At 43.7% G+C, this 11,169-nt stretch overlaps 1 protein-coding gene across 16 annotated transcripts; it reads left to right on the top strand.

The window, feature by feature from the left end:
* The first annotated feature begins 3,768 nt into the window (after positions 1 to 3,768).
* On the top strand, positions 3,769 to 9,107 carry LOC144383776 (uncharacterized). 16 transcript variants are annotated; one of them, XM_078083046.1, is made up of 6 exons: positions 3,769 to 5,369; positions 6,187 to 6,279; positions 6,717 to 6,849; positions 7,123 to 7,195; positions 7,282 to 7,425; positions 7,587 to 7,722. In XM_078083046.1, exons 1-4 carry the CDS (start codon positions 5,311 to 5,313, stop codon positions 7,177 to 7,179), a joined length of 342 nt encoding a protein of 113 aa, XP_077939172.1. In that variant the 5' UTR covers positions 3,769 to 5,310; the 3' UTR covers positions 7,180 to 7,195; positions 7,282 to 7,425; positions 7,587 to 7,722. The 16 variants fall into 16 exon arrangements, 6 of the variants coding, with proteins under 6 accessions (XP_077939172.1, XP_077939176.1, XP_077939174.1 ...); XM_078083050.1 differs by having other exon boundaries at positions 6,163 to 6,279; positions 7,128 to 7,195; positions 7,341 to 7,425; XM_078083048.1 differs by having other exon boundaries at positions 6,163 to 6,279; positions 7,128 to 7,195.
* The last annotated feature ends 2,062 nt before the right edge of the window (positions 9,108 to 11,169 follow it).

The following is an 11,169-nucleotide window of genomic DNA, read 5'->3' as shown; positions in this document are numbered from 1 at the left end:
ACTTTCCTGAGGTGCTAGTTTTAGGGAAACACTGTTAACCAATGTATTCTTGTGTTCTGTGCGTTTTCAGCTTTCTCTCGGCCTGAAAACGCCTTACTAGTCATGTAAGCACCAAAACTTAGTTTGAACAAAAAAGGTTGGAAAACTATTCACAAACCATGATACCATCATAAAACAGATAAATGTACTTTCCTGAGGTGCTGGTTTTAGGAAAACACTGTTAACCAATGCATTCTTGTGTTCTGTGCGTTTTCAGCTTTCTCTCGGCCTGCAAACGCCTTAATAGTCAGGAATGCACCAAAACTTAGTTTGAACAAAAAAGGTTTGGAAAACTATTCACAAACCATGATACCATCATAAAACAGATAAATGTACTTTCCTGAGGTGCTAGTTTTAGGAAAACACTGTTAACCAATGCATTCTTGTGTTCTGTGCGTTTTCAGCTTTCTCTCGGCCTGAAAACGCCTTACTAGTCATGTAAGCACCAAAACTTAGTTTGAACAAAAAAGGTTGGAAAACTATTCACAAACCATGATACCATCATAAAACAGATAAATGTACTTTCCTGAGGTGCAAGTTTTAGGAAAACACTGTTAACCAATGCATTCTTGTGTTCTGTGCGTTTTCAGCTTTCTCTCGGCCTGAAAACGCCTTACTAGTCATGTAAGCACCAAAACTTAGTTTGAACAAAAAAGGTTGGAAAACTATTCACAAACCATGATACCATCATAAAACAGATAAATGTACTTTCCTGAGGTGCTAGTTTTAGGAAAACACTGTTAACCAATGCATTCTTGTGTTCTGTGCGTTTTCAGCTTTCTCTCGGCCTGCAAACGCCTTAATAGTCAAGAATGCACCAAAACTTAGTTTGAACAAAAAAGGTTGGAAAACTATTCACAAACCATGATACCATCATGAAAAGGATAAATGTACTTTCCTGAGGTGCTAGTTTTAGGAAAACACTGTTAACCAATGCATTCTTGTGTTCTGTGCGTTTTCAGCTTTCTCTCGGCCTGAAAACGCCTTACTAGTCATGTAAGCACCAAAACTTAGTTTGAACAAAAAAGGTTGGAAAACTATTCACAAACCATGATACCATCATAAAACAGATAAATGTACTTTCCTGAGGTGCTAGTTTTAGGAAAACACTGTTAACCAATGCATTCTTGTGTTCTGTGCGTTTTCAGCTTTCTCTCGGCCTGAAAACGCCTTAATAGTCAAGAATGCACCAAAACTTAGTTTGAACAAAAAAGGTTGGAAAACTATTCACAAACCATGATACCATCATGAAAAGAATAAACGTACTTTCCTGAGGTGCTAGATTTAGGAAAACACTGTTAACCAATGCATTCTTGTGTTCTGTGCGTTTTCAGCTTTCTCTCGGCCTGAAAACGCCTTAATAGTCAAGAATGCACCAAAACTTAGTTTGAACAAAAAAGGTTGGAAAACTATTCACAAACCATGATACCATCATGAAAAGGATAAATGTACTTTCCTGAGGTGCTAGTTTTAGGAAAACACTGTTAACCAATACATTCTTGTGTTCTGTGCGTTTTCAGCTTTCTCTCGGCCTGAAAACGCCTTACTAGTCATGTAAGCACCAAAACTTAGTTTGAACAAAAAAGGTTGGAAAACTATTCACAAACCATGATACCATCATAAAACAGATAAATGTACTTTCCTGAGGTGCTAGTTTTAGGAAAACACTCTTAACCAATGCATTCTTGTGTTCTGTGCGTTTTCAGCTTTCTCTCGGCCTGAAAACGCCTTACTAGTCATGTAAGCACCAAAACTTAGTTTGAACAAAAAAGGTTGGAAAACTATTCACAAACCATGATACCATCATAAAACAGATAAATGTACTTTCCTGAGGTGCTGGTTTTAGGAAAACACTGTTAACCAATGCATTCTTGTGTTCTGTGCGTTTTCAGCTTTCTCTCGGCCTGCAAACGCCTTAATAGTCAGGAATGCACCAAAACTTAGTTTGAACAAAAAAGGTTTGGAAAACTATTCACAAACCATGATACCATCATAAAACAGATAAATGTACTTTCCTGAGGTGCTAGTTTTAGGAAAACACTGTTAACCAATGCATTCTTGTGTTCTGTGCGTTTTCAGCTTTCTCTCGGCCTGAAAACGCCTTACTAGTCATGTAAGCACCAAAACTTAGTTTGAACAAAAAAGGTTGGAAAACTATTCACAAACCATGATACCATCATAAAACAGATAAATGTACTTTCCTGAGGTGCAAGTTTTAGGAAAACACTGTTAACCAATGCATTCTTGTGTTCTGTGCGTTTTCAGCTTTCTCTCGGCCTGAAAACGCCTTACTAGTCATGTAAGCACCAAAACTTAGTTTGAACAAAAAAGGTTGGAAAACTATTCACAAACCATGATACCATCATAAAACAGATAAATGTACTTTCCTGAGGTGCTAGTTTTAGGAAAACACTGTTAACCAATGCATTCTTGTGTTCTGTGCGTTTTCAGCTTTCTCTCGGCCTGCAAACGCCTTAATAGTCAAGAATGCACCAAAACTTAATTTGAACAAAAAAGGTTGGAAAACTATTCACCAACCATGATACCATCATGAAAAGGATAAATGTACTTTCCTGAGGTGCTAGTTTTAGGAAAACACTGTTAACCAATGCATTCTTGTGTTCTGTGCGTTTTCAGCTTTCTCTCGGCCTGAAAACGCCTTACTAGTCATGTAAGCACCAAAACTTAGTTTGAACAAAAAAGGTTGGAAAACTATTCACAAACCATGATACCATCATAAAACAGATAAATGTACTTTCCTGAGGTGCTAGTTTTAGGAAAACACTGTTAACCAATGCATTCTTGTGTTCTGTGCGTTTTCAGCTTTCTCTCGGCCTGAAAACGCCTTAATAGTCAAGAATGCACCAAAACTTAGTTTGAACAAAAAAGGTTGGAAAACTATTCACCAACCATGATACCATCATGAAAAGGATAAATGTACTTTCCTGAGGTGCTAGTTTTAGGAAAACACTGTTAACCAATGCATTCTTGTGTTCTGTGCGTTTTCAGCTTTCTCTCGGCCTGAAAACGCCTTACTAGTCATGTAAGCACCAAAACTTAGTTTGAACAAAAAAGGTTGGAAAACTATTCACAAACCATGATACCATCATAAAAAGGATAAATGTACTTTCCTGAGGTGCTAGATTTAGGAAAACACTGTTAACCAATGCATTCTTGTGTTCTGTGCGTTTTCAGCTTTCTCTCGGCCTGCAAACGCCTTAATAGTCAAGAATGCACCAAAACTTAGTTTGAACAAAAAAGGTTGGAAAACTATTCACAAACCATGATACCATCATGAAAAGGATAAATGTACTTTCCTGAGGTGCTAGTTTTAGGAAAACACTGTTAACCAATGCATTCTTGAGTTCTGTGCGTTTTTAAGCCTTCTCTCGGCCTGCAAACGCCTTAATAGTCAAGAATGCACCAAAACTTAGTTTGAACAAAAAAGGTTGGAAAACTATTCACAAACCATGATACCATCATGAAAAGGATAAATGTACTTTCCTGAGGTGCTAGATTTAGGAAAACACTGTTAACCAATGCATTCTTGTGTTCTGTGCGTTTTCAGCTTTCTCTCGGCCTGAAAACGCCTTAATAGTCAAGAATGCACCAAAACTTAGTTTGAACAAAAAAGGTTGGAAAACTATTCACAAACCATGATACCATCATGAAAAGAATAAACGTACTTTCCTGAGGAGCTAGATTTAGGAAAACACTGTTAACCAATTGTTACGTCTCCCTTAGTCTAGGTGTAAGGGAGCGCAACCCTTGCAAACATGAGCCCTGATGAACGCGGCGACCAGAGGTATGGGGTCGTGGTGTGAGTGACGACTACTGGCACAGGCAAACGGTGTAAACAAAATAGGAGGTTTATTCTCTCCTTAAAAAGGAAACACCAAACAAATGTTCAGGGGAAAAGGGGCTGGGCGAGACCAAAGCAAAGAAACAAGCAAAAAGGGTGAACACTCCCCTAACTGACCTAATTCCACCCCCCTTTACTCTACCTCGGGCACGGATGAGGCCCGCTAACCAAAAGTACAGGGAGTGGTCCGCCCAGGTCTTGCCTAGTGTATCTAGACAGGCAGTCAGCTACGGGTGGTGTATACCCATGGGTCTCTTCCCTAACAATATCCCCTTCCCCCCCCCTGCAACACAGGAAGAAAAATGTTTAACTCAAATAATAAACAGTATACAAAACAAATATAACATACACACCAACCCAAAGAGCCCACGCTCTGGGACTACCTTTTTACAACCAAACTCTCTCTCTCTGAACAAGATACTCACAAAACCCCAACGACGGACAATAAACACAGAACCATGAGAGGACATCAGCGAGCCACCAGAAGCGCTCTGCCATCAGATCTGCAGAACCCTTCTCTTCCCCCCCAAAGATCTACAATGACAGGTCTTTATAGACCTGCACCAGCTGCATCCAATAATGAAGGGGAGGAGTCCAGGTCGGTCGTATCCAATCGGCTACACCTTGGGTGAAGGGTAGCCATCTTGCCTGCAGATTTCCTGTACCTGGAGAGACAGGACACAAACCAACACAAACACCCCCAAAACGTAACACGCCCCCCCCCCAAAAAAGGTGCAAAACTATCCAGGATTGCACCATCCATTCTACCACAGTAAAACATACTACAAACACCAAAACAACACTAGTGTGCACGAGACAACGCATCTGCAACAATGTTGTCCGATCCCTTTTTATATTTGATGCACAAGTTGTAACTCTGCACAATTAGAGCCCACCTCATGAGCCGGCGGTTCTGATTGTACATCCTGTGGAGAAAAATTAGCGGATTGTGGTCAGTAAACACCACCACAGGGACAACACTAGACCCGACGTACACTTCGAAAAATTGAAGGGCTAATAACAAAGCCAATGTCTCCTGCTCGATGGTGGAGTACCTTGTCTGACAGTCACTGAATTTTTTGGAAAAAAAACAAACGGGTCTATCGATCCCTTCACCGTCCTCCTGTAAGAGGACGGCGCCTGCGCCCACGGCGCTAGCGTCAACCTCCATTTTAAAAGGTTTGCTAAAATCAGGGGCTGCAAGCACCGGGGCAGTACACAGGAGTAGCTTCGCGGAATTGAACGAATGCTCACATTCCGGAGACCACTTAAACGGAACCTTGGGTGACAAAAGCGAAGACAGGGGGGCTACCACCGTCGAAAAGTTTTTGCAAAACGTACGGTAATAACCCACCATACCTAGGAAACGGCGAAGCTCACGGCACGTAACAGGGGCAGGGAAACTAGCTATGGCTTCCACCTTGCTAGCTAACAACCGAACCTGCCCATGTCCCACCTGTTTTCCAAGGTATGTAACTGTAGCTTTTCCGAACTCGCACTTTGCCAGGTTTAACGTCAGGGATGCTTTTTCTAAACGTTCAAACACCATGTCTAGCGTAGCGATATGGTCGGCCCAAGTTGACGAATATATTACGACGTCGTCGATATATGCAGTACAGTTAGGAACATCGGCAAACACAGTATTTACTAGGCGTTGGAACGTAGCGGGGGCATTGCACATGCCAAAAGGCATTACGGTATATTGCACGAAATTGTCAGGGGTCACAAACGCAGAAATCTCCGAGGCACGAGGGGTTAGAGGCACTTGCCAATACCCTTTCAATAGGTCTAACTTCGTGACAAACACCGCGGAGCCGATGCTGTCGATGCAATCTTCTATTCGAGGTAACGGATAAGAGTCTGGTGCAGTAACACCATTAACTCGCCGATAGTCTGCACAACCGGGATGTGCCGTCTGGTTTTGGGACTAGGATACAAGGTGAACTCCAAGCACTGTTACTGGCTTTGGCCATGTTGTTTTTTAACAAGTACTCAATCTCACCTTTCATCTTCTCCCTCTTAAACGCATTTACCCGGTACGGGTGTTGACGGATGGGGGTCGCGTTTCCTACATCAACATCGTGTGTCAAAACCGTGGTACATCCAGGTACGTCATGAAACAAGGTGAGGTAGGAGTTAATCAAGGACACAAGCTCTTGAGACTGCTCACATTCCAAATGTTTCAAAAGGGATGGTAACTTTCCCAACATTTCTGTATTACCCATACATTCACCCGGTTTCACTGCATGTCTTAACTCCAGACCGTCCTCCGGGTCATCCTCCAGGTACGCCCCCGCCTGCAGCGCAACAGTGGCCACTGAAGAGACAGCGGGCTGGATGGGCTTAGTGGAGAGAGTGTTAGAAGGACCTCGTGTACGGTATGCTTTCAACATGTTAATGTGACATGTCCGTAACGAACGCCTACGGTCTGGGGTCTTTATTACATAGTTAGTATCGCTGAGCTTACTATCAATCACATATGGACCTGAGAAACGGGCTGAGAGAGACGACCCTGGAACGGGCAACAATGCTAGAACTAGCTCTCCCGGCACAAACGAACGCTCAACCGTCCCCTTATCATAACGCATTTTCATACGCTTCTGTGCAGTCGAGAGGGACTCTTTAGCTACTGCGCAGGCTGCATGTAGCCTCTCCCTCATCTGGCTAACGAAGTCCATCACATTCTTAGGGGCACTGACAGACGTGGGGGACAAAACGTTTTCCTTCAGAACCTTCAACGGTCCTCTTAGTGTATGTCCGAACACTAAATCAGCAGGGCTAAAACCTAACGACTCTTGCACGGTTTCCCTACTAGCAAACAACACAAATGGCACTCCGTCATCCCAATTTGGATTATCCATACAGTATTTTCGGAGCATCGATTTGAGGGTCTGGTGCCACCGCTCGAGTGCTCCCTGGCTTTCCGGATGATACGCACTCGAGACCTGGTGAGTAATACCCAATTCTTTTAGAGAGGTTACAAACAGTTTTGACATAAAATTTGAACCTTGATCTGACTGAAGAACTTTCGGTAAGCCAAATGTAGAGAAAAACTTGATCAGGGCCTTAACTACAGTCTTGGCTGTGATGGTACGGAGGGGAATAGCCTCCGGATACCGAGTAGCACTACACATCACTGTTAAAAGGTATTGGTTACCACTCCGCGTTCTTGGTAAAGGACCCACACAATCCACGATTACCCGTTCGAACGGTTCTCCCAGCACAGGAATCGGATGCAGAGGCGCCCGAGGGATGACCTGGTTCGCTTTTCCTGTTAGTTGGCATTCATGACAGGTATTACAAAATTCCACAACATCTGACTTTAGACCTGGCCAGAAAAAGTGGCGAAGGACTCTGTCATAAGTCTTTGTTATTCCTAGGTGCCCAGCCCAAGCAGGGTCATGTGCTAGGGATAACACTTGCTGTCTGAATGGTTTAGGGACGACCACCTGCTTGACAACCCCTAAACCCTGAACGTTACCCTGCGCTGCCCACCTGCGCATAAGAACGCCAGCCTCCATGAAGTAAGACACCTCTTTTGTGTTTGCTTCCTCAGAAATCACTACACAATCAAAACATTTCTTCAGACTAACGTCTTCCTTCTGAGCCTTAATCATACTCTGTGAGGTTATCGATGACAATATATTGTGTAATTGGAATTCAATTCCACGCTTACCTATTGCAGTTTTCATTGAAGTGGAAATACTGGACTGGGCTGGCTCCACGTTCACACGCTCAAGAATCGAGTCTGACAGGTCCACCTCGTCTCCCAACCTACGGGACTGGGCCCGTGTAAGCACACAAGCTGGGAACACATGAGGGTAAGCCTGTACTAAAATGTCGTCCGTAGGTTCCAGGGTAGGTGTGTCCACCACCTCTAACATGGGTGTTACATGGCCACCGGCAATGTCATTCCCAAGCAGAAATGTGACTCCCTCCACCGGCAGAGTTGGTACCACGCCAACACGAAAACGTCCCGACACTAGTTTGGACTTTAACCAGACCCAATGCAGTGGTACAGACATGGGGGTTGCTCCGAGTCCTTGTAGAAGGACGTTTGACCCACAGTATGACCCATGGGACCAGGGCAGGCTGTCTGCTAGTACTAAAGACTGCGCTGCCCCCGTGTCACGCAGTATGGTGACGCTCATTTGGCCAACTGGTTCCCCTGTAAGGGACACATTCCCACCTGACACAAACGGAGCATACACCTGATCTGGCTTCTCCCCACCATCGTTTGTATTATTGCGGTTTGTCTGAGACATGGAATGTATTAAGTTTATGCTTTTCGATCGCACCGGTGACGGTGCTTTCTTGTTTCTCAGAACCGGACACACCGCTATGAGGTGACCGGGACGATGACAATAAAAACACTCACGTGTCTCCTGTGCAGATCTGGTCTCACCCAGAGAAACACGGCTGGCATGAGATGTTGTTGTAGGCGTTGTTGGCGGTCGAGCCTCTTGTCGCGGTGCCGTAAACATTATTTTGTGGGTCAAAGCGTACTCATCCGCTAACACAGCGGCTCGAGACAATGTCGGCACTTTCTGTTCGTTTAAATGCAGAACAATTCTGTCAGGTAGATGGTTTTTAAAATCTTCTAAAAGGACCAGCTCCCTTATCTCAGCAAACGTCTTCACCTTGCTAGCCGCACACCAGCGATCGAATAGTGTCTCTTTATCCCTGGCGAACTCTACAAAAGTGCGGGTCTGAGGCTTTTTGTGGTTCCTAAAACGTTGTCATATGCCTCTGGAACCAACTCGTAGGCCCTTAACACAGTTGCTTTAACTATTTCGTAATCCCCACTCTCTTCTAGAGAGAGAGACGCCACAACCTCCTGGGCTTTGCCAGACAGTTTGCACTGCAGGAGGATGGACCAAACCTCCCGTGGCCAGTGCAACGCCGTAGCCACACGCTCAAATGCTGAAAAGTATGAATCTACTTCAGCCTCCCGGAAAGGCGGCACTACCGCAATATTCTTGCTAACCTCAAACCGACCGAGGTTGGGAGCTAACGGAACCCCAACACCAGCCTCTAACTCGAGCTGCCTGATTCGCACCTCTTTCTCTGCATCTATTTCTTTCTTTCTGAGTTCAAATTGTCTGTCCTTTTCCCTCTCCTCTCGTTCCATCTCTAGGCGAGCCAGCCGGTACTCGAGCCTAGCCGCAGCACTTCTGGACCCAACAGAGGAACGAGGCGAAAGGTCTGACCTAATTCCACCCCCCTTTACTCTACCTCGGGCACGGATGAGGCCCGCTAACCAAAAGTACAGGGAGTGGTCCGCCCAGGTCTTGCCTAGTGTATCTAGACAGGCAGTCAGCTACGGGTGGTGTATACCCATGGGTCTCTTCCCTAACAATATCCCCTTCCCCCCCCCTGCAACACAGGAAGAAAAATGTTTAACTCAAATAATAAACAGTATACAAAACAAATATAACATACACACCAACCCAAAGAGCCCACGCTCTGGGACTACCTTTTTACAACCAAACTCTCTCTCTCTGAACAAGATACTCACAAAACCCCAACGACGGACAATAAACACAGAACCATGAGAGGACATCAGCGAGCCACCAGAAGCGCTCTGCCATCAGATCTGCAGAACCCTTCTCTTCCCCCCCCAAAGATCTACAATGACAGGTCTTTATAGACCTGCACCAGCTGCATCCAATAATGAAGGGGAGGAGTCCAGGTCGGTCGTATCCAATCGGCTACACCTTGGGTGAAGGGTAGCCATCTTGCCTGCAGATTTCCTGTACCTGGAGAGACAGGACACAAACCAACACAAACACCCCCAAAACGTAACACCAATGCATTCTTGTGTTCTGTGCGTTTTCAGCTTTCTCTCGGCCTGAAAACGCCTTAATAGTCAAGAATGCACCAAAACTTAGTTTGAACAAAAAAGGTTGGAAAACTATTCACAAACCATGATACCATCATGAAAAGGATAAATGTACTTTCCTGAGGTGCTAGTTTTAGGAAAACACTGTTAACCAATGTATTCTTGTGTTCTGTGCGTTTTCAGCTTTCTCTCGGCCTGAAAACGCCTTACTAGTCATGTAAGCACCAAAACTTAGTTTGAACAAAAAAGGTTGGAAAACTATTCACAAACCATGATACCATCATAAAACAGATAAATGTACTTTCCTGAGGTGCTAGTTTTAGGAAAACACTGTTAACCAATGCATTCTTGTGTTCTGTGCGTTTTCAGCTTTCTCTCGGCCTGAAAACGCCTTACTAGTCATGTAAGCACCAAAACTTAGTTTGAACAAAAAAGGTTGGAAAACTATTCACAAACCATGATGCCATCATAAAACAGATAAATGTACTTTCCTGAGGTGCTAGTTTTAGGAAAACACTGTTAACCAATGCATTCTTGTGTTCTGTGCGTTTTCAGCTTTCTCTCGGCCTGCAAACGCCTTAATAGTCAAGAATGCACCAAAACTTAGTTTGAACAAAAAAGGTTGGAAAACTATTCACAAACCATGATACCATCATGAAAAGGATAAATGTACTTTCCTGAGGTGCTAGTTTTAGGAAAACACTGTTAACCAATGCATTCTTGTGTTCTGTGCGTTTTCAGCTTTCTCTCGGCCTGAAAACGCCTTACTAGTCATGTAAGCACCAAAACTTAGTTTGAACAAAAAAGGTTGGAAAACTATTCACAAACCATGATACCATCATAAAACAGATAAATGTACTTTCCTGAGGTGCTAGTTTTAGGAAAACACTGTTAACCAATGCATTCTTGTGTTCTGTGCGTTTTCAGCTTTCTCTCGGCCTGCAAACGCCTTAATAGTCATGAATGCACCAAAACTTAGTTTGAACAAAAAAGGTTGGAAAACTATTCACAGACCATGATACCATCATGAAAAGGATAAATGTACTTCCCTGAAGTGCTAGCTTTAGGAAAACACTGTTAACCAATGCATTCTTGTGTTCTGTGCGTTTTTAAGCCTTCTCTCGGCCTGAAAACGCCTTAATAGTCAAGAAAGCACCAAAACTTAGTTTAAACAAAAAAGGGTGGAAAACTATTCACAAACAATGATACCATCATGAAAAGGATAAATGTACTTTCCTGAGGTGCTAGATTTAGGAAAACACTGTTAACCAATGCATTCTTGTGTTCTGTGCGTTTTCAGCTTTCTCTCGGCCTGCAAACGCCTTAAAAGTCATGAATGCACCCAAACTTAGTTTGAACAAAAAAGGTTGGAAAACTATTCACAAACCATGATGCGATCATGAAAAGGATAAATTTACTTTCCTGA

This window comes from Gasterosteus aculeatus, chromosome X (genome assembly GCF_964276395.1).
Source record: "Gasterosteus aculeatus chromosome X, fGasAcu3.hap1.1, whole genome shotgun sequence".
Taxonomy (NCBI): Eukaryota; Metazoa; Chordata; class Actinopteri; order Perciformes; family Gasterosteidae; genus Gasterosteus; species Gasterosteus aculeatus.
This window is presented reverse-complemented; position numbering and strand designations above follow the sequence as displayed.

Excerpts from the sequence above, each read along its gene's own strand:
- LOC144383776 (XM_078083045.1), top strand. The coding sequence starts at position 5,311 with ATGGCTTCCACCTTGCTAGCTAACAACCGAACCTGCCCATGTCCCACC. Across the intron at positions 5,370-6,162 it reads TGTCCCACCTGTTTTCCAAG|ACCGTCCTCCGGGTCATCCT; the intron begins GTATGTAACTGT and ends TCTTAACTCCAG. Across the intron at positions 6,280-6,716 it reads TTAGAAGGACCTCGTGTACG|CAAACAACACAAATGGCACT; the intron begins GTATGCTTTCAA and ends TTTCCCTACTAG.